This window comes from Grus americana, chromosome 32 (assembly GCF_028858705.1).
Source record: "Grus americana isolate bGruAme1 chromosome 32, bGruAme1.mat, whole genome shotgun sequence".
NCBI classification, from domain to species: Eukaryota; Metazoa; Chordata; class Aves; order Gruiformes; family Gruidae; genus Grus; species Grus americana.
This window is the reverse complement of record NC_072883.1, coordinates 1,065,974-1,089,673: the sequence shown is the minus strand read 5'-3', so window position 1 is coordinate 1,089,673 and position 23,700 is coordinate 1,065,974. Positions and strand designations below refer to the sequence as shown.

The 23,700-nt window shown below is 56.3% G+C and overlaps 3 protein-coding genes across 3 annotated transcripts in view; 2 read left to right on the top strand and 1 right to left on the bottom strand.

The window, feature by feature from the left end:
- Positions 1-23,700, bottom strand: part of LOC129198339 (class I histocompatibility antigen, F10 alpha chain-like) — a 111,792-nt gene that overhangs the window by 40,683 nt on the left and 47,409 nt on the right. The window lies entirely within an intron of this gene.
- On the top strand, positions 9,586-12,329 carry LOC129198221 (butyrophilin subfamily 1 member A1-like). Its single transcript, XM_054807376.1, has 4 exons — positions 9,586-9,658; positions 10,120-10,467; positions 10,981-11,213; positions 12,222-12,329. Exons 1-4 carry the CDS (start codon positions 9,586-9,588, stop codon positions 12,327-12,329), a joined length of 762 nt encoding a protein of 253 aa, XP_054663351.1.
- On the top strand, positions 14,446-16,343 carry LOC129198220 (butyrophilin subfamily 3 member A2-like; the record flags this gene model as incomplete). Its single annotated transcript, XM_054807375.1, has 3 exons — positions 14,446-14,518; positions 14,980-15,327; positions 16,066-16,343. Coding segments are annotated over exons 1-3 (699 nt in total), but the record flags the coding sequence as incomplete, so codon positions are not given.

The following is a 23,700-nucleotide window of genomic DNA, read 5'->3' as shown; positions in this document are numbered from 1 at the left end:
GCCCAGAGCTGGGCCCCGCATGGGTTTTGCTTTCCCTTGGGCTCTTTCTGCAATACGTCCCTTGCCCTGGGGGCACCTTCGGTCCCGTCCTGCACCGCTCCCCTCAAACGTTTCTGGCTTGCAGCAGGGCTGGCTGGGGTGGAGGTCGTTTTCTGGAGCAGGTTCCCGCTCCCAGGAAACCTCCTTCTCCTTCCAGTCCTCCCACTCCCTCGCCACTTTCTCCAGTGTCTTTGGACCATGGGGAGGGCAAAGCAACGCCCATGGGATGGAGCGTGCACCAAGGTCACGCCAAGCTCACCCCTTGCCATGCAATGCCTCTAAATTAACGTAGGCACAATCTCTGTGTCTCTGTCTCCTTCTCCATCACCAAGGTTACTTCAGCGTGGTAGGACCAGACCGCCCTCTCCAGGTCACTGTGGGGCAGGATGTCGTGCTGCCATGTCACTTGTCCCCCAGCATGGATGCTCAGAGCTTGGATATCAGGTGGATCCGGCCCCGGTTCTCCAAAACAGTGCACCACTACCAAAACGGAGAGGACCTGTACAGTGAACAGCTGAGGGAATATGTTGGGAGGACAGAGTTGGTCAGGGATGGTCTCTCCAGTGGACGCCTGGACTTGCGAATCTCTGCGTTGAGACCCTCTGATGATGGTCAGTACGTCTGCACTGTGACAGAGGATGCCTCTTATGGAGAAGCTACAGTGAAGCTGGAAGTGGCAGGTTTGTGGTGGGTGCGGTGTTTGCAGGGGCTGGTGCGGGTGTCCCTGGGTTTGTGTGTCCCTCCCAGAGCTCTGTCCCATCCTCAGGTGTGTGGATGAGGTGCCGAAGGACAGGAGCCGTTGAAAGAGGTGGGCTGCGAGGGGGCTGTTGCCTGCAGTGCCTGCCCAGGAGGGAGCACGCAGGTGGTGCTGGAGGTGGTTTAGGGGCAGAGCCACATGGATGCGGTGGTTTTGCTGGGTGTTCGTTGGGGCTTCTTGAACAAAGACGGGTCAGTGCTGACTCTGCCTTGAGGCACTGAAGCTCGGCAGCTGGGTCTTGCTCTGCTGGGCTGTTTTGTGGGAGATCTGGGGCTGTTTGGCATCAATGCTCTGCAGTTCCTGCACAGGTTGGTGTGGTTTTGGTGGCCGGTCCCCCAGGCCTCATGGGACCTGTGATGTGTCTGCTATCGGATTCGGTCATCACCTTTGAGTTGAGTCCATCCCACACTGACCCCAACCACGGGCTCTTCCCCAGCCACAGGCTCTGTCCCTCAGCTCTCCCTGGAGGCTTACGAGGACGGAGGCATGCGGGTGGTGTGTCGATCGGCCGGCTGGTACCCACAACCGGAGGTGCTGTGGAAAGATCCCAATGGGCAGTGTCTCCCCTCGGTCTCCCAGAGACATTCCTCAGATGCGAGGGGCCTATTTGGCATCGAAGATGTCATCGTTGTGACCGATGGGAAGAGACTTGGGAACTGGTCCTGTGTGGTCAGAAACAGCCGCCTCAACCAGGAGCAGGAGACATCCCTGCACATCTCAGGTGCTTTGAGCAGCTTTGATCTGGGGTTCCCGGTGCAAGGTGTGGGGTGTGGGGGCACGGGAGGGGTGTGCACCTTCACAGCAGTTCTAGTGCACGAGAGAACCAGAGCCTCGTGCGCTTCAGGTGAGCAATGGTATTTGGAGGGGGAGAGAGAGGACTATGTCCCCTTGAGGCCAGGGCTCCCAGGACAAGGGGGTTGTGAGCCAGAGCTTTGGGACGTTTGTCTTTTTGTTCTTCTTCTGCTCAAACACGAGACTCTAAAACCATCCCTTTTCCTGCTGATGTTCTTGTTTCTCAGCTCCCTTTTTCCACAATGCCCGTCCCTCGATGGTTGGTGTGGGTGTGGTCCTCCTGCTTTTAGTGGTGTTCCTTGGCCTCAGTGCTTATCTGTGGAGAAGGAAAGGTAAGTGGTGCCAGAAGAATGTTTTGCCTTCACCAAAAAGCTCTTTGGGCAACGGAAGGAAGGGCACAAGGACATGATGGGGTGTGGGCAGGAGGACAGGGAGCAAGGCCACACCATCTCTGGCTGGTGGGAAGGTGCAAGAGACCCTCTTGAGATGTTCCCAAGGATGAAGCCAGCTGCTGTCCTGACCTCCTCTTCCTCTGCCTTTGCTTTTCAGTGCTGCAGTCCAGAGAGCTGGGTGAGTCCTTCTGGCCCCTTCCCCCAGCAAAACCTCCGGGCAAAGGAGCCCCCCTGGGAGGGACTTGGGTTTGGATGGCTCTTCACCATTCTCTGGCCATTCATCTGGGTTGATGGAGTCCAAAATGGGGCACGAGAGCTCTGGGGGTGTGGGCTTCACTGGGCATGGGACATGTCCTGCCCCATGGAAAGAAACAGAGATCAATGTGCAGAGCAGAGACCAAGCTGCAGTTCTGCCATCTCCCACGCTGGTGCTGACGCAAAGGGATGTCCTCCACTCTTTGACCTTCATGTCCCTTCGCTCTTTGGTGGTGCGGTGCAGACACCTGCGTCAATCTCCTTATTCTGCCCAGTCGTGAAAACCTTGCTCGAAGCTGTGCCTTGCTGATCCTTCATCTGGAGCAGCAATTTCCAGATGTTTTCCCAGTATTCAGTTAGCTTCAAGCAGGCTGAGCCTTTTATCTTTGAGTCAGGCTTAAGTCCAGAGTGCCTGGGTGGGCTGACGGGGGGATAGGCTGGCAGGGAGCCCTTCCCAGGAGCAAGGTGGTCTTTTCCAATTCCCCAGGCAAAGAGTTGGGGATCTGCCCAAACTCTGTTTGCTCCTGTGGGAGCAGCCATTGGATGACAACCTGTCCCCTCTGATCACTTATTGCTTTTGGTTTTGCATTCCAGAGACAACAGTTGCAGGACTGACAGGTGAGTGTCTGTGAGCTGTGTCATGGCATGGGGTCCTGTCCCGGGCGCTCTGTGCTCAGCCCTGTGAGAGACCGGACTGTAAGAACATTTGTCTCAAAGATCGCTTGTTCAAGCAGAAATCCCCTCCAGCTACTGAGTGGGATAAGGACGATTGCTGGGTCGTAGAGACTTTCAACCTGCAAAAAACGCCCTTCGGGGTCATGGGCAGCTCAGTCAGATGACAGTTGTGTGAAAAACAGGGCTGGAACTGCAAGAAGTGTGTGAGCATGTTCATGAACGTGGAGCCGTGTCACACATGCCATCGTGAAAACACAGAGCCATGTCGCACGTGCCGTTGTGAAAACCACCATCAGTATAAAAGGGAACTGCCAAGATGGGGGTGTCTGTGAATTTCCCCACAAGACACTGTGGATCTGCGCCTTTGTCCACCATTGCAGAACGAGAGATTTGGACCCCCGAGACGCTGTGGATCCATGGCAGTGACTATTCTTGTGATTTTATCCCAGAGTCTTGCTTGGTTTTCTGTCTTTCTTTTCTGCTCTGTCCTATTGCTCTTGTCAGTTAACTTTACCTTTTTTTTTTTTTTTAATTTTTTCATAATACAAACCGTGTCCTATATACGGCATTTGACCTCGTTTGTGTCTTAATCTCGGTCTTGGGATCGTATTGAAAGCTCCCCAACGTTGGATCGGGACAAGGGCAAGAGGGATGTTAAGGTGATTCTCGGTCCCTTTTGGGGTCTAGATGAGCCCGCAGCCCCAGTGTGAGTGGGGCCGTGCGAGGGCCGGTGAGGGAGGTTTGAGGCCAGGCACCCATTTTGGGGCTGGCACCTTTGGCCTGGGAGCAGGGGCTCGACGTTTACAGTTTGGAGCATGAACTCTGATTTTGGTCGAGAGGGATGGTAAGGCAATGTTTGGCCCCTTTCGGGGTGCTGGGCCAGGAGGGGTTCAGGGAGGGGAGGCACTGCTGGGGGGTGGAGGTGAAGGGGGAGGTGGGAGGGGATTCCTGGTGGGCTGTGGGGGTGGCCAGGGACTCTGTGCACAGGAAGGGGGATACGGACCTGAGCCCTGCAGGAGGGATCTGGGGGGTGCAGCACTGGGAAGGGCACTTTGGGTCTCTCACCTCACCTCCCCTGTCCCTGGGCTGGGTCCCCAGGAGATTCTGGGTCTGTCTGGACTGCACGCAGGGGCTGGTGACTTTCATCGATGCTGACAGCGGGGTTGAGATCTCCACTTTCCCACCAGTCTCCTTCAATAGAGAGATCAACCCCCCTGCTTTTTAGAGGTGTCGCGGTTTTACCCCAACCAGTAGCTGAGCACCACACAGCCACTCACTCGCTCCTCCTCATCAGGATGCAGATAATTTTAGAGAGTGAAAATAACACCTTTTTTTTATTGCTGTTGCAAAACTGTTTGCTCCTTGCATGGGGAAAGGAGCCTGAAGTCACTCCCACAGACAGGAATTCTGCACTGGAAACTGGGCAACGGTTGGATATATTGGGCACCCTGGTGCCTCCTGCAGCTTCCGCCCGTCCGGTGAGCGACTTTTCTTTCCACAGGGGATTTAGAATATTTCCTTTCCTTTAGAGTCTTGTCAGGGATTTGCAATAAATGCTGGTGGGGGGGAGTGGGGCAGAGCAGGGGGCTGCACCGGGGGAGCCGTGTCTGGTCCCATCCGGCCCTGGAGCAAGAGTTTGTTCTGCCATCAGGGTGCTGGTGCAGGTGGTTTGGTGGGATTTCCAGAGCCGCTTTGGGGGCACGTGCAGCCCTTCTTCCCCATCCCCTCTCCAGCAGCTGTAACCCCCCATCGCCCTCCCTCTGCCACCCTTCCCCACCCTCTGCTCCAGCTCCGGACGCAGATGTGGCTCCCCGCGAGCCCTGGGGGCCTCCTGAGTTATTTGGTGACTCTCCACGTCCTGCGGCTGGGATCAGGTAGGGATCCTGCAGGGCTGGCGGAGGGTTTTGCCCACTCTGGGGGGCAGCTGTGGGGCAGGGGAGCTGCTGAGGGGTGGGGGGAGGCGAGCCCAGAGCTGGGCCCCGCATGGGTTTTGCTTTCCCTTGGGCTCTTTCTGCAATATGTCCCTTGCCCTGGGGGCACCTTCGGTCCCGTCCTGCACCGCTCCCCTCAAACGTTTCTGGCTTGCAGCAGGGCTGGCTGGGGTGGAGGTCGTTTTCTGGAGCAGGTTCCCGCTCCCAGGAAACCTCCTTCTCCTTCCAGTCCTCCCACTCCCTCGCCACTTTCTCCACTGTCTTTGGACCATGGGGAGGGCAAAGCAACGCCCATGGGATGGAGTGTGCACCAAGGTCACGCCAAGCTCACCCCTTGCCATGCAATGCCCCTAAATTAACGTAGGCACAATCTCTGTGTCTCTGTCTCCTTCTCCATCACCAAGGTTACTTCAGCGTGGTAGGACCAGACCGCCCTCTCCAGGCCACTGTGGGGCAGTACATCGTGCTGCCATGTCACTTGTCCCCCAGCATGGATGCTCAGAGCTTGGATATCAGGTGGATCCGGCCCCGGTTCTCCAAAACAGTGCACCACTACCGAAACAGAGAGGACCTGTACAGTGAACAGCTGAGGGAATATGTTGGGAGGACAGAGTTGGTCAGAGATGGTCTCTCCCGTGGACGCCTGGACTTGCGAATCTCTGCGTTGAGACCCTCTGATGATGGTCAGTACGTCTGCACTGTGACAGAGGATGCCTCTTATGGAGAAGCTACAGTGAAGCTGGAAGTGGCAGGTTTGTGGTGGGTGCGGTGTTTGCAGGGGCTGGTGCGGGTGTCCCTGGGTTTGTGTGTCCCTCCCAGAGCTCTGTCCCATCCTCAGGTGTGTGGATGAGGTGCCGAAGGACAGGAGCCGTTGAAAGAGGTGGGCTGCGAGGGGGCTGTTGCCTGCAGTGCCTGCCCAGGAGGGAGCACGCAGGTGGTGCTGGAGGTGGTTTAGGGGCAGAGCCACATGGATGCGGTGGTTTTGCTGGGTGTTCGTTGGGGCTTCTTGAACAAAGACGGGTCAGTGCTGACTCTGCCTTGAGGCACTGAAGCTCGGCAGCTGGGTCTTGCTCTGCTGGGCTGTTTTGTGGGAGATCTGGGGCTGTTTGGCATCAATGCTCTGCAGTTCCTGCACAGGTTGGTGTGGTTTTGGTGGCCGGTCCCCCAGGCCTCATGGGACCTGTGATGTGTCTGCTATCGGATTCGGTCATCACCTTTGAGTTGAGTCCATCCCACACTGACCCCAACCACGGGCTCTTCCCCAGCCACAGGCTCTGTCCCTCAGCTCTCCCTGGAGGCTTACGAGGACGGAGGCATGCGGGTGGTGTGTCGATCGGCCGGCTGGTACCCACAACCGGAGGTGCTGTGGAAAGATCCCAATGGGCAGTGTCTCCCCTCGGTCTCCCAGAGACATTCCTCAGATGCGAGGGGCCTATTTGGCATCGAAGATGTCATCGTTGTGACCGATGGGAAGAGACTTGGGAACTGGTCCTGTGTGGTCAGAAACAGCCGCCTCAACCAGGAGCAGGAGACATCCCTGCACATCTCAGGTGCTTTGAGCAGCTTTGATCTGGGGTTCCCGGTGCAAGGTGTGGGGTGTGGGGGCACGGGAGGGGTGTGCACCTTCACAGCAGTTCTAGTGCACGAGAGAACCAGAGCCTCGTGCGCTTCAGGTGAGCAATGGTATTTGGAGGGGGAGAGAGAGGACTATGTCCCCTTGAGGCCAGGGCTCCCAGGACAAGGGGGTTGTGAGCCAGAGCTTTGGGACGTTTGTCTTTTTGTTCTTCTTCTGCTCAAACACGAGACTCTAAAACCATCCCTTTTCCTGCTGATGTTCTTGTTTCTCAGCTCCCTTTTTCCACAATGCCCGTCCCTCGATGGTTGGTGTGGGTGTGGTCCTCCTGCTTTTAGTGGTGTTCCTTGGCCTCAGTGCTTATCTGTGGAGAAGGAAAGGTAAGTGGTGCCAGAAGAATGTTTTGCCTTCACCAAAAAGCTCTTTGGGCAACGGAAGGAAGGGCACAAGGACATGATGGGGTGTGGGCAGGAGGACAGGGAGCAAGGCCACACCATCTCTGGCTGGTGGGAAGGTGCAAGAGACCCTCTTGAGATGTTCCCAAGGATGAAGCCAGCTGCTGTCCTGACCTCCTCTTCCTCTGCCTTTGCTTTTCAGTGCTGCAGTCCAGAGAGCTGGGTGAGTCCTTCTGGCCCCTTCCCCCAGCAAAACCTCCGGGCAAAGGAGCCCCCCTGGGAGGGACTTGGGTTTGGATGGCTCTTCACCATTCTCTGGCCATTCATCTGGGTTGATGGAGTCCAAAATGGGGCACGAGAGCTCTGGGGGTGTGGGCTTCACTGGGCATGGGACATGTCCTGCCCCATGGAAAGAAACAGAGATCAATGTGCAGAGCAGAGACCAAGCTGCAGTTCTGCCATCTCCCACGCTGGTGCTGACGCAAAGGGATGTCCTCCACTCTTTGACCTTCATGTCCCTTCGCTCTTTGGTGGTGCGGTGCAGACACCTGCGTCAATCTCCTTATTCTGCCCAGTCGTGAAAACCTTGCTCGAAGCTGTGCCTTGCTGATCCTTCATCTGGAGCAGCAATTTCCAGATGTTTTCCCAGTATTCAGTTAGCTTCAAGCAGGCTGAGCCTTTTATCTTTGAGTCAGGCTTAAGTCCAGAGTGCCTGGGTGGGCTGACGGGGGGATAGGCTGGCAGGGAGCCCTTCCCAGGAGCAAGGTGGTCTTTTCCAATTCCCCAGGCAAAGAGTTGGGGATCTGCCCAAACTCTGTTTGCTCCTGTGGGAGCAGCCATTGGATGACAACCTGTCCCCTCTGATCACTTATTGCTTTTGGTTTTGCATTCCAGAGACAACAGTTGCAGGACTGACAGGTGAGTGTCTGTGAGCTGTGTCATGGCATGGGGTCCTGTCCCGGGCGCTCTGTGCTCAGCCCTGTGAGAGACCGGACTGTAAGAACATTTGTCTCAAAGATCGCTTGTTCAAGCAGAAATCCCCTCCAGCTACTGAGTGGGATAAGGACGATTGCTGGGTCGTAGAGACTTTCAACCTGCAAAAAACGCCCTTCGGGGTCATGGGCAGCTCAGTCAGATGACAGTTGTGTGAAAAACAGGGCTGGAACTGCAAGAAGTGTGTGAGCATGTTCATGAACGTGGAGCCGTGTCACACATGCCATCGTGAAAACACAGAGCCATGTCGCACGTGCCGTTGTGAAAACCACCATCAGTATAAAAGGGAACTGCCAAGATGGGGGTGTCTGTGAATTTCCCCACAAGACACTGTGGATCTGCGCCTTTGTCCACCATTGCAGAACGAGAGATTTGGACCCCCGAGACGCTGTGGATCCATGGCAGTGACTATTCTTGTGATTTTATCCCAGAGTCTTGCTTGGTTTTCTGTCTTTCTTTTCTGCTCTGTCCTATTGCTCTTGTCAGTTAACTTTACCTTTTTTTTTTTTTTTAATTTTTTCATAATACAAACCGTGTCCTATATACGGCATTTGACCTCGTTTGTGTCTTAATCTCGGTCTTGGGATCGTATTGAAAGCTCCCCAACGTTGGATCGGGACAAGGGCAAGAGGGATGTTAAGGTGATTCTCGGTCCCTTTTGGGGTCTAGATGAGCCCGCAGCCCCAGTGTGAGTGGGGCCGTGCGAGGGCCGGTGAGGGAGGTTTGAGGCCAGGCACCCATTTTGGGGCTGGCACCTTTGGCCTGGGAGCAGGGGCTCGACGTTTACAGTTTGGAGCATGAACTCTGATTTTGGTCGAGAGGGATGGTAAGGCAATGTTTGGCCCCTTTCGGGGTGCTGGGCCAGGAGGGGTTCAGGGAGGGGAGGCACTGCTGGGGGGTGGAGGTGAAGGGGGAGGTGGGAGGGGATTCCTGGTGGGCTGTGGGGGTGGCCAGGGACTCTGTGCACAGGAAGGGGGATACGGACCTGAGCCCTGCAGGAGGGATCTGGGGGGTGCAGCACTGGGAAGGGCACTTTGGGTCTCTCACCTCACCTCCCCTGTCCCTGGGCTGGGTCCCCAGGAGATTCTGGGTCTGTCTGGACTGCACGCAGGGGCTGGTGACTTTCATCGATGCTGACAGCGGGGTTGAGATCTCCACTTTCCCACCAGTCTCCTTCAATAGAGAGATCAACCCCCCTGCTTTTTAGAGGTGTCGCGGTTTTACCCCAACCAGTAGCTGAGCACCACACAGCCACTCACTCGCTCCTCCTCATCAGGATGCAGATAATTTTAGAGAGTGAAAATAACACCTTTTTTTTATTGCTGTTGCAAAACTGTTTGCTCCTTGCATGGGGAAAGGAGCCTGAAGTCACTCCCACAGACAGGAATTCTGCACTGGAAACTGGGCAACGGTTGGATATATTGGGCACCCTGGTGCCTCCTGCAGCTTCCGCCCGTCCGGTGAGCGACTTTTCTTTCCACAGGGGATTTAGAATATTTCCTTTCCTTTAGAGTCTTGTCAGGGATTTGCAATAAATGCTGGTGGGGGGGAGTGGGGCAGAGCAGGGGGCTGCACCGGGGGAGCCGTGTCTGGTCCCATCCGGCCCTGGAGCAAGAGTTTGTTCTGCCATCAGGGTGCTGGTGCAGGTGGTTTGGTGGGATTTCCAGAGCCGCTTTGGGGGCACGTGCAGCCCTTCTTCCCCATCCCCTCTCCAGCAGCTGTAACCCCCCATCGCCCTCCCTCTGCCACCCTTCCCCACCCTCTGCTCCAGCTCCGGACGCAGATGTGGCTCCCCGCGAGCCCTGGGGGCCTCCTGAGTTATTTGGTGACTCTCCACGTCCTGCGGCTGGGATCAGGTAGGGATCCTGCAGGGCTGGCGGAGGGTTTTGCCCACTCTGGGGGGCAGCTGTGGGGCAGGGGAGCTGCTGAGGGGTGGGGGGAGGCGAGCCCAGAGCTGGGCCCCGCATGGGTTTTGCTTTCCCTTGGGCTCTTTCTGCAATATGTCCCTTGCCCTGGGGGCACCTTCGGTCCCGTCCTGCACCGCTCCCCTCAAACGTTTCTGGCTTGCAGCAGGGCTGGCTGGGGTGGAGGTCGTTTTCTGGAGCAGGTTCCCGCTCCCAGGAAACCTCCTTCTCCTTCCAGTCCTCCCACTCCCTCGCCACTTTCTCCACTGTCTTTGGACCATGGGGAGGGCAAAGCAACGCCCATGGGATGGAGTGTGCACCAAGGTCACGCCAAGCTCACCCCTTGCCATGCAATGCCCCTAAATTAACGTAGGCACAATCTCTGTGTCTCTGTCTCCTTCTCCATCACCAAGGTTACTTCAGCGTGGTAGGACCAGACCGCCCTCTCCAGGCCACTGTGGGGCAGTACATCGTGCTGCCATGTCACTTGTCCCCCAGCATGGATGCTCAGAGCTTGGATATCAGGTGGATCCGGCCCCGGTTCTCCAAAACAGTGCACCACTACCGAAACAGAGAGGACCTGTACAGTGAACAGCTGAGGGAATATGTTGGGAGGACAGAGTTGGTCAGAGATGGTCTCTCCCGTGGACGCCTGGACTTGCGAATCTCTGCGTTGAGACCCTCTGATGATGGTCAGTACGTCTGCACTGTGACAGAGGATGCCTCTTATGGAGAAGCTACAGTGAAGCTGGAAGTGGCAGGTTTGTGGTGGGTGCGGTGTTTGCAGGGGCTGGTGCGGGTGTCCCTGGGTTTGTGTGTCCCTCCCAGAGCTCTGTCCCATCCTCAGGTGTGTGGATGAGGTGCCGAAGGACAGGAGCCGTTGAAAGAGGTGGGCTGCGAGGGGGCTGTTGCCTGCAGTGCCTGCCCAGGAGGGAGCACGCAGGTGGTGCTGGAGGTGGTTTAGGGGCAGAGCCACATGGATGCGGTGGTTTTGCTGGGTGTTCGTTGGGGCTTCTTGAACAAAGACGGGTCAGTGCTGACTCTGCCTTGAGGCACTGAAGCTCGGCAGCTGGGTCTTGCTCTGCTGGGCTGTTTTGTGGGAGATCTGGGGCTGTTTGGCATCAATGCTCTGCAGTTCCTGCACAGGTTGGGGTGGTTTTGGTGGCCGGTCCCCCAGGCCTCATGGGACCTGTGATGTGTCTGCTATCGGATTCGGTCATCACCTTTGAGTTGAGTCCATCCCACACTGACCCCAACCACGGGCTCTTCCCCAGCCACAGGCTCTGTCCCTCAGCTCTCCCTGGAGGCTTACGAGGACGGAGGCATGCGGGTGGTGTGTCGATCGGCCGGCTGGTACCCACAACCGGAGGTGCTGTGGAAAGATCCCAATGGGCAGTGTCTCCCCTCGGTCTCCCAGAGACATTCCTCAGATGCGAGGGGCCTATTTGGCATCGAAGATGTCATCGTTGTGACCGATGGGAAGAGACTTGGGAACTGGTCCTGTGTGGTCAGAAACAGCCGCCTCAACCAGGAGCAGGAGACATCCCTGCACATCTCAGGTGCTTTGAGCAGCTTTGATCTGGGGTTCCCGGTGCAAGGTGTGGGGTGTGGGGGCACGGGAGGGGTGTGCACCTTCACAGCAGTTCTAGTGCACGAGAGAACCAGAGCCTCGTGCGCTTCAGGTGAGCAATGGTATGTGCAGGGGAGAGAGAGGACTATGTCCCCTTGAGGCCAGGGCTCCCAGGACAAGGGGGTTGTGAGCCAGAGCTTTGGGACGTTTGTCTTTTTGTTCTTCTGCTGCTCAAACACGAGACTCTAAAACCATCCCTTTTCCTGCTGATGTTCTTGTTTCTCAGCTCCCTTTTTCCACAATGCCCGTCCCTCGATGGTTGCTGTGGGTGTGGTCCTCCTGCTTTTAGTGGTGTTCCTTGGCCTCGGTGCTTATCTGTGGAGAAGGAAAGGTAAGTGGTGCCAGAAGAATGTTTTGCCTTCACCAAAAAGCTCTTTGGGCAACGGAAGGAAGGGCACAAGGACATGATGGGGTGTGGGCAGGAGGACAGGGAGCAAGGCCAGACCATCTCTGGCTGGTGGGAAGGTGCAAGAGACCCTCTTGAGATGTTCCCAAGGATGAAGCCAGCTGCTGTCCTGACCTCCTCTTCCTCTGCCTTTGCTTTTCAGTGCTGCAGTCCAGAGAGCTGGGTGAGTCCTTCTGGCCCCTTCCCCCAGCAAAACCTCCGGGCAAAGGAGCCCCCCTGGGAGGGACTTGGGTTTGGATGGCTCTTCACCATTCTCTGGCCATTCATCTGGGTTGATGGAGTCCAAAATGGGGCACGAGAGCTCTGGGGGTGTGGGCTTCACTGGGCATGGGACATGTCCTGCCCCATGGAAAGTAATGAGGATCAACGTGAGGACTAGAGACTGAGCTGCAGCTTTGCCCTCTCCCACGCTCGTACTTATGGAAAGGAATGTCCACCACTCTTCGCCCTTCATGCTCCTTGGCTCTTTGGTTTCGCAGTCAAACAATCTTATTCTGCCCAGTCGTGAAAACCTTGCTCGAAGCTGTGCCTTGCTGATCCTTCGTCTGGAGCAGCAATTTCCGGATGTTTTCCCAGTATTCAGTTAGCTTCAAGCAGGCTGAGCCTTTTATCTTTGAGTCAGGCTTAAGTCCAGAGTGCCTGGGTGGGCTGACGGGGGGATAGGCTGGCAGGGAGCCCTTCCCAGGAGCAAGGTGGTCTTTTCCAATTCCCCAGGCAAAGAGTTGGGGATCTGCCCAAACTCTGTTTGCTCCTGTGGGAGCAGCCATTGGATGACAACCTGTCCCCTCTGATCACTTATTGCTTTTGGTTTTGCATTCCAGAGACAACAGTTGCAGGACTGACAGGTGAGTGTCTGTGAGCTGTGTCATGGCATGGGGTCCTGTCCCGGGCGCTCTGTGCTCAGCCCTGTGAGAGACCGGACTGTAAGAACATTTGTCTCAAAGATCGCTTGTTCAAGCAGAAATCCCCTCCAGCTACTGAGTGGGATAAGGACGATTGCTGGGTCGTAGAGACTTTCAACCTGCAAAAAACGCCCTTCGGGGTCATGGGCAGCTCAGTCAGATGACAGTTGTGTGAAAAACAGGGCTGGAACTGCAAGAAGTGTGTGAGCATGTTCATGAACGTGGAGCCGTGTCACACATGCCATCGTGAAAACACAGAGCCATGTCGCACGTGCCGTTGTGAAAACCACCATCAGTATAAAAGGGAACTGCCAAGATGGGGGTGTCTGTGAATTTCCCCACAAGACACTGTGGATCTGCGCCTTTGTCCACCATTGCAGAACGAGAGATTTGGACCCCCGAGACGCTGTGGATCCATGGCAGTGACTATTCTTGTGATTTTATCCCAGAGTCTTGCTTGGTTTTCTGTCTTTCTTTTCTGCTCTGTCCTATTGCTCTTGTCAGTTAACTTTACCTTTTTTTTTTTTTTTAATTTTTTCATAATACAAACCGTGTCCTATATACGGCATTTGACCTCGTTTGTGTCTTAATCTCGGTCTTGGGATCGTATTGAAAGCTCCCCAACGTTGGATCGGGACAAGGGCAAGAGGGATGTTAAGGTGATTCTCGGTCCCTTTTGGGGTCTAGATGAGCCCGCAGCCCCAGTGTGAGTGGGGCCGTGCGAGGGCCGGTGAGGGAGGTTTGAGGCCAGGCACCCATTTTGGGGCTGGCACCTTTGGCCTGGGAGCAGGGGCTTGACGTTTACAGTTTGGAGCATGAACTCTGATTTTGGTCGAGAGGGATGGTAAGGCAATGTTTGGCCCCTTTCGGGGTGCTGGGCCAGGAGGGGTTCAGGGAGGGGAGGCACTGCTGGGGGGTGGAGGTGAAGGGGGAGGTGGGAGGGGATTCCTGGTGGGCTGTGGGGGTGGCCAGGGACTCTGTGCACAGGAAGGGGGATACGGCCCTGAGCCCTGCAGGAGGGATCTGGGGGGTGCAGCACTGGGAAGGGCACTTTGTGTCTCTCACCTCTCCTCCCCTGTCCCTGGGCTGGGTCCCCAGGAGATTCTGGGTCTGTCTGGACTGCACGCATGGGCTGGTGACTTTCATCGATGCTGACAGCGGGGTTGAGATCTCCACTTTCCCACCAGTCTCCTTCAATAGAGAGATCACCCCCCCCTGCTTTTTAGAGGTGTCGCGGTTTTACCCCAACCAGTAGCTGAGCACCACACAGCCACTCACTCGCTCCTCCTCATCAGGATGCAGATAATTTTAGAGAGTGAAAATAACACCTTTTTTTTATTGCTGTTGCAAAACTGTTTGCTCCTTGCATGGGGAAAGGAGCCTGAAGTCACTCCCACAGACAGGAATTCTGCACTGGAAACTGGGCAACGGTTGGATTTATTGGGCACCCTGGTGCCTCCTGCAGCTTCCGCCCGTCCGGTGAGCGACTTTTCTTTCCACAGGGGATTTAGAATATTTCCTTTCCTTTAGAGTCTTGTCAGGGATTTGCAATAAATGCTGGTGAGGGGGAGTGGGGCAGAGCAGGGGGCTGCACCGGGGGAGCCGTGTCTGGTCCATCCGGCCCTGGAGCAACGGTTTGTTCTGCCATTAGGGTGCTGGTGCAGGTGGTTTGGTGGGATTTCCGGAGCCTCTCTGGGGGCACGTGCAGCCCTTCTTCCCCATCCCCTCTCTAGCAGCTGTAACCCCCCATTGCCCTCCCTCTGCCTCCCTTCCCCACCCTCTTCTCCAGCTCCAGACGCAGATGTGGCTCCCCGCGAGCCCCGGGGGCCTCCTGAGTTATTTGGTGACTCTGCACGTCCTGCGGCTGGGATCAGGTAGGGATCCTGCAGGGCTGGCGGGGGGTTTTGCCCACTCTGGGTGGCAGCTGTGGGTCAGGGGAGCTGCTGAGGGGTGGGGGGAGGCAAGCCCAGAGCTGGGCCCTGCATGGGTTTTGCTTTCCCTTGGGCTCTTTCTGCAATACGTCCCTTGCCCTGGGGGCACCCTCGGTCCCGTCCTGCAGCGCTCCCCTCAAACGTTTCTGGCTTGCAGCAGGGCTGGCTGGGGTGGAGGTCGTTTTCTGGAGCAGGTTCCCGCTCCCAGGAAACCTCCTTCTCCTTCCAGTCCTCCCACTCCCTCGCCACTTTCTCCAGTGTCTTTGGACCATGGGGAGGGCAAAGCAACGCCCATGGGATGGAGCGTGCACCAAGGTCACGCCAAGCTCACCCCTTGCCATGCAATGCCCCTAAATTAACATAGGCGTAATCTCTGTGTCTCTGTCTCCTTCTCCATCACCAAGGTTACTTCAGCGTGGTAGGACCAGACCGCCCTCTCCAGGTCACCATGGGGCAGGATGTCGTGCTGCCATGTCACTTGTCCCCCAGCATGGACGCTCGAAGCTTGGACATCAGGTGGATATGGCATTCATTCTCCAAAACGGTGCACCACTACCGAAACAGAGAGGACCTGTATGGGGAGCAGATGGAGGAATATGTTGGGAGGACAGAGTTGGTCAGAGATGGTCTCTCCCGTGGACGCCTGGACTTGCGAATCTCTGCGTTGAGACCCTCTGATGATGGTCAGTACGTCTGCACGGTGACAGATGGTGCCTCTTATGGAGAAGCTACAGTGAAGCTGGAAGTGGCAGGTTTGTGGTGGGTGCAGTGTTTGCAGGGGCTGGTGCGGGTGTCCCTGGGTTTGTGTGTCCCTCCCAGAGCTCTGTCCCATCCTCAGGTGTGTGGATGAGGTGCCGAAGGACAGGAGCCGTTGAAAGAGGTGGGCTGCGAGGGGGCTGATGCCTGCAGTGCCTGCCCAGGAGGGAGCACGCGGGTGGTGCTGGAGGTGGTTTTGGGGCAGAGCGGCATGGATGTGATGGCTTTGCTGGGTGTGCCCCGTGTCTGTGAAGGGTGCCCTGTCGATGGTGTGAAGGCCCTGGGGATAAGGTGCTGAGCAGCTCCTTGGGCTCAGAGCTGGGGCTGCCAGCCAAGCCAAGGCTGGGACATGACGCTGTTAGGTGTGGAGTTGGGAAGAGATCTCTTCCTGGCTCTGAGCAGCTGGATCTTTGCTTTGGCTTTGCCCTTTGTGCCGTAGGCAACCTGGCACGTTGTCTGGAAGCGTTGGGGCTTCTTGAACAAAGATGGGTCAGTGCTGATGCTGCTTTGAAGCGCTGAAGCTCGGCAGCTGGGTCTTGCTCTGCCAGACTGTTTTGTGGGAGATCTGGGGTCGTTTGGCATCAATGGTCTGCAGTTCCTGCACAGGTTGGTGTGGTTTTGGTGGCCGGTCCCCCAGGCCTCGTGGGACCTGTGATGTGTCTGCTATTGGATTCGGTCATCACCTTTGAGTTGAGTCCATCCCACACTAACCCCAACCACGGGCTCTTCCCCAGCCACAGGCTCTGTCCCTCAGCTCTCCCTGGAGGCTTACGAGGACGGAGGCATGCGGGTGGTGTGTCGATCGGCCGGCTGGTACCCACAACCGGAGGTGCTGTGGAAAGATCCCGATGGGCAGCATCTCCCCTCGGTCTCCCAGAGACATTTCTCGGATGCGAGGGGCCTATTTGACATTGAAGGCGTCATCGTTGTGTCCAATGGGAACAGACAAGGGAAATGGTCCTGCGTGGTCAGGAACAGCTGCCTCAACCAGGAGCAGGAGACATCCCTGCACATCTCAGGTGCTTTGAGCAGCTTTGATCTGGGGTTCCCGGTGCAAGGTGTGGGGTGTGGGGGCACGGGAGGGGTGTGCACCTTCACAGCGGTTTTAGCGCATGAGAGAACCGGAGCCTCGTGCGCTTCAGGTGAGCGTTGGTATGTGCAGGGCAGACAAAGGAGGACTATTTCCCCTTGAGGCCAGGGCTCCCAGGACAAGGGGCTTGTGAACTACAGCTTCGGGCGTTGGTCTTTTTCCTCTTCTTCTGCTCAAACACGGGACTGTAAAACCATCCCTTTTCCTGCTGATGGTTTTGTTTCTCAGCTCCCTTTTTCCACAATGCCCGTCCCTGCATGGTTGGTGGGGGTGTGCTCCTTGTGCTTTCAGTTGCGTTCCTTGGCCTCGGTGCTTATCTGTGGAGATGCACCTGTGGATGAGTCCACGTGGGAGCAGGACACCCCAAAGCGCCTGTGGCCATGAAGAAGTCCAGAGCAGAGCCCCTGCCCTTCTGCAGACACTGCCCGCTCTCCTCCATCCTGCAGGAGCACATGTCCCTCTCTGCTCTGCCCAAGCCCACCCTGCCCAGGCACAGCACCATGGCCTTCAAGAAAGCTTTGTGGGTGACCATGGAGTGTGGCCGTGCTGGTTCCTGGGGGCTTTTTGTCCTGATTCCTGCCTGCCCGCGAAGGGCATTTGCAGCCAGCGCACTTGGAGCAGTGGTTGGAGCAGGAGCCTGGGGGCAGCTCCCTGCAGGATGAGCACGGGGAGTGGGGGGCAGAGGCGGGGGGCACTCACAACTCAGGCACCCCCTTCTCTTCCTTCTGGGCACCCCCAAACTTTGCCAGCACCCCCTGTCCCCAGGATGCCCCTGCTCTCTCACCATCCTTCTACACCACACAATCCTGTTGGGAGCAAGAGTGATTGGTCTTTCCCTAATCCCCTTCCTCGCTGGGCACTCGGGACAGGCGGCTGCGGCTTATTGCTCCTTTTGGGGATTGGGCTGAGTGTGCGAAAGCATCTTGGTAACCGAGTGGCTTTAGTTGCAGCAGCAGAGGAACCTTCTGAGTGGAGAAAGCATTTCCCAACCTGGGGCTCTTTTAGGGTGATATTTAGCAATATTGATTGCTGTGGCTGCTGCTGCTCCGTGGTTTTGGTACTGTAGCAGAGCCAGGGACTGTGGGCTGGGGTGGGGTGGGGTGGGATGGGAGGGTGCCGGGAGTGGGGTGGAAGGGTAGCCGAACCCGGCAGGGCATGAGAAGGGGTGGGGGACACACAAGAAGCAGGGACTGGGGCTGCGGGAATGAAGAACAAAGCAGAGCCCAGGCAGCCTGGGTGCTCGCAGCCGGTACCGATGCTCAGACCCTCTCCCGGTGATGCCACATCCCTGTAGGTAATGGGCAGAGGATGGCCGGGGCTGGGGACGAGATCCCCCACTGCACTGACCTGCAGGGTTTGTGGGCCATCCCTCTGCTCCCCCTGCCCTCTTTTGAAGCTGGACTCTGGTAGACAGCCAGACAGACGAAAGGCGTTGTTAGGACTGTTTAGGCGGCTGGGCGAGCCCGCAGCACCTGTGTCAGTGGGGCTGTGAAAGTGCTGCTGAGGGAGGTTTCATGGTGGAAACTTTGGGCACTGAGTGTTGTAGCCAAGTCCCTGCTCGAATTTGTGATGTGCCTGAAGGAACAAAGCTTCCCAGCTGTGTGCTGGGGCTGGGCAGCCCAGGTGGGTGCCATGAGGCTGGGGCTGGGCAGCCCAGGTTTTCCAAAGGCTGGAGGTGGGCAAGGGCCAGGGCAGCTCTTTGTGCAGCCCCTGAGGCTGGGGCTGGCCCTGCTGGGCCAAGGGCTCTAGCTGGGGAGGGGGCTGCCTGCCCTTGCCTGCCCTTGCCAGCTGGCCTAGGAGGGCAGGGCAGGGCAGGGCAGGGCAGGGCAGGGAAGGGAAGGGAAGGGAAGGGGCTGCCCCCACAGGCAGCTGCCTCCAGCAAGGAGCAGCCCGTCCCTGTGGCAAGGAAGGATCCCTCCCAGCAATGCCCGACTTCACGCACCACCAGCACACAGCGCCGGGAGCTCGGTGCCTCCGTCGGCCGCGTGCATGAGCTGCCGTGCGTCCAGGAAACCTGGTGGGAGAGGAGTGTGGAGGTACCCGCCACCTGCTCCTGGGTGGGCGAGGGTCAGGCAGCCGGCACTGTGGAGGAGCAAGGGGCGGAGGCAGAGAGGTCTCAGGGTGCTGTAAGGTCTCCCGTGGGTGAGTGTACTTTGATGACACGCAGCTACGAAGGGGTGGAACCCATCCCTATTTCTGGAATGACAGGGGGATCCCAACAGTTGACTCTGCTGGAGGCTGAAGTGAGTCTAACTGGGAATGAGTGGCAAAAGCCCCCATTGTGACTGGCCCAGAGGCTCCGTGCATCCTGAGCATAGACTACCTCCGGAGAGGGTATTTCAAGGACCCAAAAGGCTACCGGTGGGTTTTTGGAATAGCTGCCTTGGGAGCGGAGGAAATTGAACCATTGTCTAGTCTGCCCGGTCTCTGAGGACCCTTCTCTTGTGGGGTTGCTCAGGGTTGAAGAACAACAGGTGCCAATCGCTACCACAACAGTGCGCCAGCGGCAACACCGCACCAACCGAGACTCCCTGGTTCCCATCCATAAGCTGATTCGTCAACTGGAGGGTCAGGGAGTGGTCAGCAGAACCTGCTCACCCTTTAACAGTCCCATGTGGCCAGTGCAGAAGTCCAATGGAGAGTGGAGGCTGACAGTAGACTATCGTGGCCTGAATGAATTCATGCCGCTGATGAGTGCTGCTGTGCCAGACATGGTGGAACTTCAATAGGAACTGGAGTCAAAGGCAGCCCAGCGGTACGCCACAATTGATATTGCTAATGCGTTTTTCTGAGTCCCTTTGGCGGCAGAGTGCAGGCCACAGTTGGCTTTCCCTTGGAGGGGTGTCCAGTCCACCTGGACCCAACTGCCCCGGGGTGGAAACACAGCCCCACCATTTGCCATGGCCTGATCCAGGCTGCTTCGGAACAGGGTGACGCTCCGGAGCACCTGCACTACATTGATGACATCATCGCATGGGGCAACTCAGCAGAGGAAGCTTCTGAGAAAGGGAAGAAAATAATCCAAATCCTGCTGAAAGCTGGTTTCACCATAAACCAAAGTAAGGTCATGGGACCTGCACAGGAGATCCAGTGTGTAGGAATAAAATGGCAAGATGGGCGTCATCGGATCCCAATGGATGTGAGTAACAAAACAGCAGCCATGTCTCCACCGACCAACAAAAAAAGCCAAAGCAGGCTTTCTTAGGTGTTGTGGGTTTCTGGAGAACGCGTGTTCCAAATGACAGTCTGATTGTAAGCCCTCTCTACCACGTAACCTGGAAGAAGAACAATTTCAAATGGGGCCCTGAGCAACGACAAGCTTTTGAGCAAATCTAATAGGAAATAGTTCATGCGGTGGCCCTTGGGCCAGTCCGAGCAGGACCAGATGTAAAGAATGTGCTCTACACCGCAGCCAGGGAGAACGGCCCTGCCTGGAGTCTCTGGCAGAAAGCACCAGGGGAGACTCAAGGTCGACCCCTGGGGTTTTGGAGTCGGCGGTACCGAGGATATGAGGCCTGCTACGCTCCGACTGAAAAAGAGAAATTGGCAGCATATGAAGGGGTTCCAGCTGCTTCAGAAGTGGTTGGTCCTGAAGCACAACTCCTCCTGGCACCCCGACTGCCGGTGCTGGGCTGGATGTTCAAAGAGAGGGCCCCCTCTACACACCATGCAATGGGTGCTACGTGGAGTAAGCGGGTTGCACTGATCCCACGGCGGGATCGAATAGGAAACCCCAATCATCCAGGAATTATGGAAGTGATCACGGACTGGCCAGAAGGCAAAGATTTCAGAATGTCGCCAGAGGAGGAGGTGACACGCGCTGAAGAAGCCCCACCATACAATAACCTGCCAGAAAATGAGAAGCCCTACGCCCTGTTCACTGACGGGTCCTGTCGCATCGTGGGAAAGCATCGGAGCAGGAAGGCTGCTGTATGGACTCCTACACGGCGAGTCAAGAAGCTGCAGAAGGAGAAGGTGCCAGTCTGCAGAGGTGAAAGCCATCCAGCTGGCTCTAAACATTGCTGAAAGAGAAAAGTGGCCGATGCTCTACCTCTCCACTGACTCGTGGGTGGCGACAAATGCCCTGTGGGGGTGGTTACAGCAATGGAAGCAGAGCAACTGGCAGCGCAGAGGCAAACCCATCTGGGCTGCCGAATTATGGCAAGATATTGCTGCCCGGCTAGAGAAGCTGGTTGTGAAAGTCTGTCAGGTAGATGCCCACATACCCAAGAGTCGGGCCACTGAGGAACATCAGAACAACCAGCAGGTGGATCAGGCTGCTACGATTGAAGTGGCTCAGGTAAATCTGGACTGGCAACATAAGGGTGAATTGTTTACAGCTTCTTGGGCTCAGGACACCTCAGACCATCAAGGAAGAGATGCAACATATAGATGGGCTCATGAGCAAGGGGTGGACTTGACCGTGGACGCTATCTCACGTGTTATCCATGAATGAGAAACATGCGCTGCAATCAGGCAAGCCAAGTGGCTAAAGCCTGTCTGCTATGGAGGACGATGGCTGAAATATGGGGAGGCCTGGCAGATTGATGACATCACATTCCCACAAGCCCACCAAGGCAAGCGCCATGTACTTACAATGGTGGAAGCAACCACCGGATGGCTGGAAACATATCCCATGTCCCATGCCACTGCCCGGAACACTATCCTGGGCCTTGAAAAGCAAGTCCTGTGGGGACAGGGCACCCCAGAGAGAATTGAGTCAGACAACGGGACTCATTTCCGGAACAACTTCATAGACGCCTGGGCCAAAGCGCGTGGCACTGGGTGGGTGTATCACATCCCCTACCGTGCAGCAGCCTCTGGGAAAATCAAACAATACAATGGACTGCTAAAGACTACCCTGAGAGCAATGGGTGGTGGGACCTTCAAACATTGGGACGCACGTTTAGCAAAGGCCACCTGGTTAGTTAACACTAGGGGGTCTACCAATCGAGCTGGCCCTGCCCAATCAAAACTTCCACGCCCTGTAGAAGGAGGTAAAGTCCCCATAGTATGTATGGAGAATATGTTGGAGAAGACAGTCTGGGTTAGCCCTGCTTCAGGCAAAAGCAAACCCATCTGTGGCATTGCTTTTGCTCAAGGACCTGGGTGCACCTGGTGGGTGATGCGGAAGGATGGGGAAGTCCGATGTGTACCTCAGGGGGATCTGATTTGGGGTGAAAATAGCCAATAAATTCAATTGTCTGTCGTTAATTGCTAAACAAACCTGGCATTGTACGTTATCATTGCCACAATTACTATACGCTCTATCAAGGGTATTACAGTAAGAATCACCCAAATTAATGAAGGATGAATGCTGCGATGATGGAACTAGAACTAGCCTTAGCAATCGGCGCTCACCAACGGCCTTGAAAAATCAACATCTTACACCCACAGACCACGAGCGTGGACCACGCCAGATACATAGCCGCAAGTTCCAGATGCAGCATGCAACGTTCCCACAGCACATGTCATCGCTCCTGCCCTGAGAGACCGTTGTGACAGATGGAGCCCAAAGTCACAGACAAAATGAACTCAGTGGACACCTATAGACTAAGGGAATGAGATCTGTGTGTCTATATGTATCTCAAACACAGGGGAAAGGGTGCTGATTAATTGGGACATGTAGGGTCTGGGCATGCCGTAGAAGGTATGGAATAAGGGGTGGGTAATGTCCTGGGTTTGGCTAGGATAGAGGTAATTTTCACCAGAAGCTGGGATGGGACACAGCCAGGACAGGTGACCCAAACTATCCACAGGGAGTATTCCCTACCATGTCACATCATGCTCCGTTGTAGTGGGTTGACCCTGGCTGAAGGCCAGGTGCCCACCAGAGCCGCTCTCTCACTCCCCTCATTCACTAAACAGGGGAGAAAAGGCATAACGAAATGCTTGTAGCTCGAGACAAGGACAGGGAGAGATCACTCACTAATTGTTGTCACGAGCAAAACAGACCAAACTTAGAGAGGGAATTCATCTAATTTATTACTAGGCAAAACAGAGTAGAGGAATGAGAAAATAAAATCAACTCTTAAAACACTTCCCCCCACCCCTCCCATCTTCCCGGGCTCAACTTCACTCCCGGCTTCAACCTTCCCACCCCTCAGCGGCACAGGGGGACGGGGCGTGGGGGTTACGGTCAGTTCATCTCATGTTGTTTCTGCCGCTTCTTCATCCTCAGGGGGAGGACTCCTCTCATCGTTCCCCTGCTCCAGCATGGAGTCCCTCTCATGGGGTGCAGACCTTCAGGAGCAAACTGCTCCAGCGTGGGGTCCCCCACGGGGTCACAAGTCCTGCCAGCAAACCTGCCCTGGCATGGGCTCCCCTCTTCACGGGTCCACCGGTCCGGCCTGGAACTTGCTCCAGTGTGGGCTTCCCACGGGCCACAGCCTCCTTCAGGTGCCTCCACCTGCTCCGGCGTGGGGTCCTCCACAGGCTGCAGGTGGAATCTCTACACCCCCTCATCCTTCCTCCATGGGCTGAAGGGGGACAGCCTGCCTCACCATGGTCTTCACCACGGGCTGCAGGGGGATCTGTGCTCCGGTGCCTGGAGCTCCTCCTCCCCCTTCATCTGCACTGACCTTGGTGTCTGCAGAGTTTCTTACATCTTCTCACTCCTCTCTCCGGCTGCAAAAGCTCTCTCTCTAAGTGTTTTTCTTCTTCTTAAATATGTTATCACAGAGGCGCTGATTGGCTAAGCCTTGGCCAGTGGCGGGCCCATCTTAGAGCCGGCTGGCATTGGCTCTGTCAGACACAGGGGGAGCTTCTAGCAGCTTCTCACAGAAGCCACCCCTGTAGCCCCCCCCGCTACCAAAACCTTGCCACGCAAACCCAACACATCCGTATAAAAGGGGGGTGGCACGTCTCCAGGGCACGTGGCTCCGGGACAGTCCGACTGCGGGATGGGTCTGAGGGTGCGGTCTAAGTTCTATGGCCATTGGGTGAGAAGCTGCACTGTGTCACCAGTTCTGTACATTCTGTTAAGTACTGTTGTTGTTATTTCCCTCTCCCCTTGCTGTCCCAGTAAACTGTCCTTATCCCAACCCGCAAGGCTTTGCCTTTGTCTTCCCATTCTCCTCCCCATCCCACTGGGGGAGTAGGGGATGAGTGAGCGGTCACGTGGTGCTCAGCTGCCAGCTGGGGCTAAACCAAGACAGAGGGAGGTCTCAGGCCAGGCAGCCCTTTTGGGGCTGGCACCTTTGGCCTGGGAGCAGGGCCTCGACGTTTTCACTTTGAAATCCCCAATCAGCCAAACTCGGCTCATTCCCAACTTGTCCTG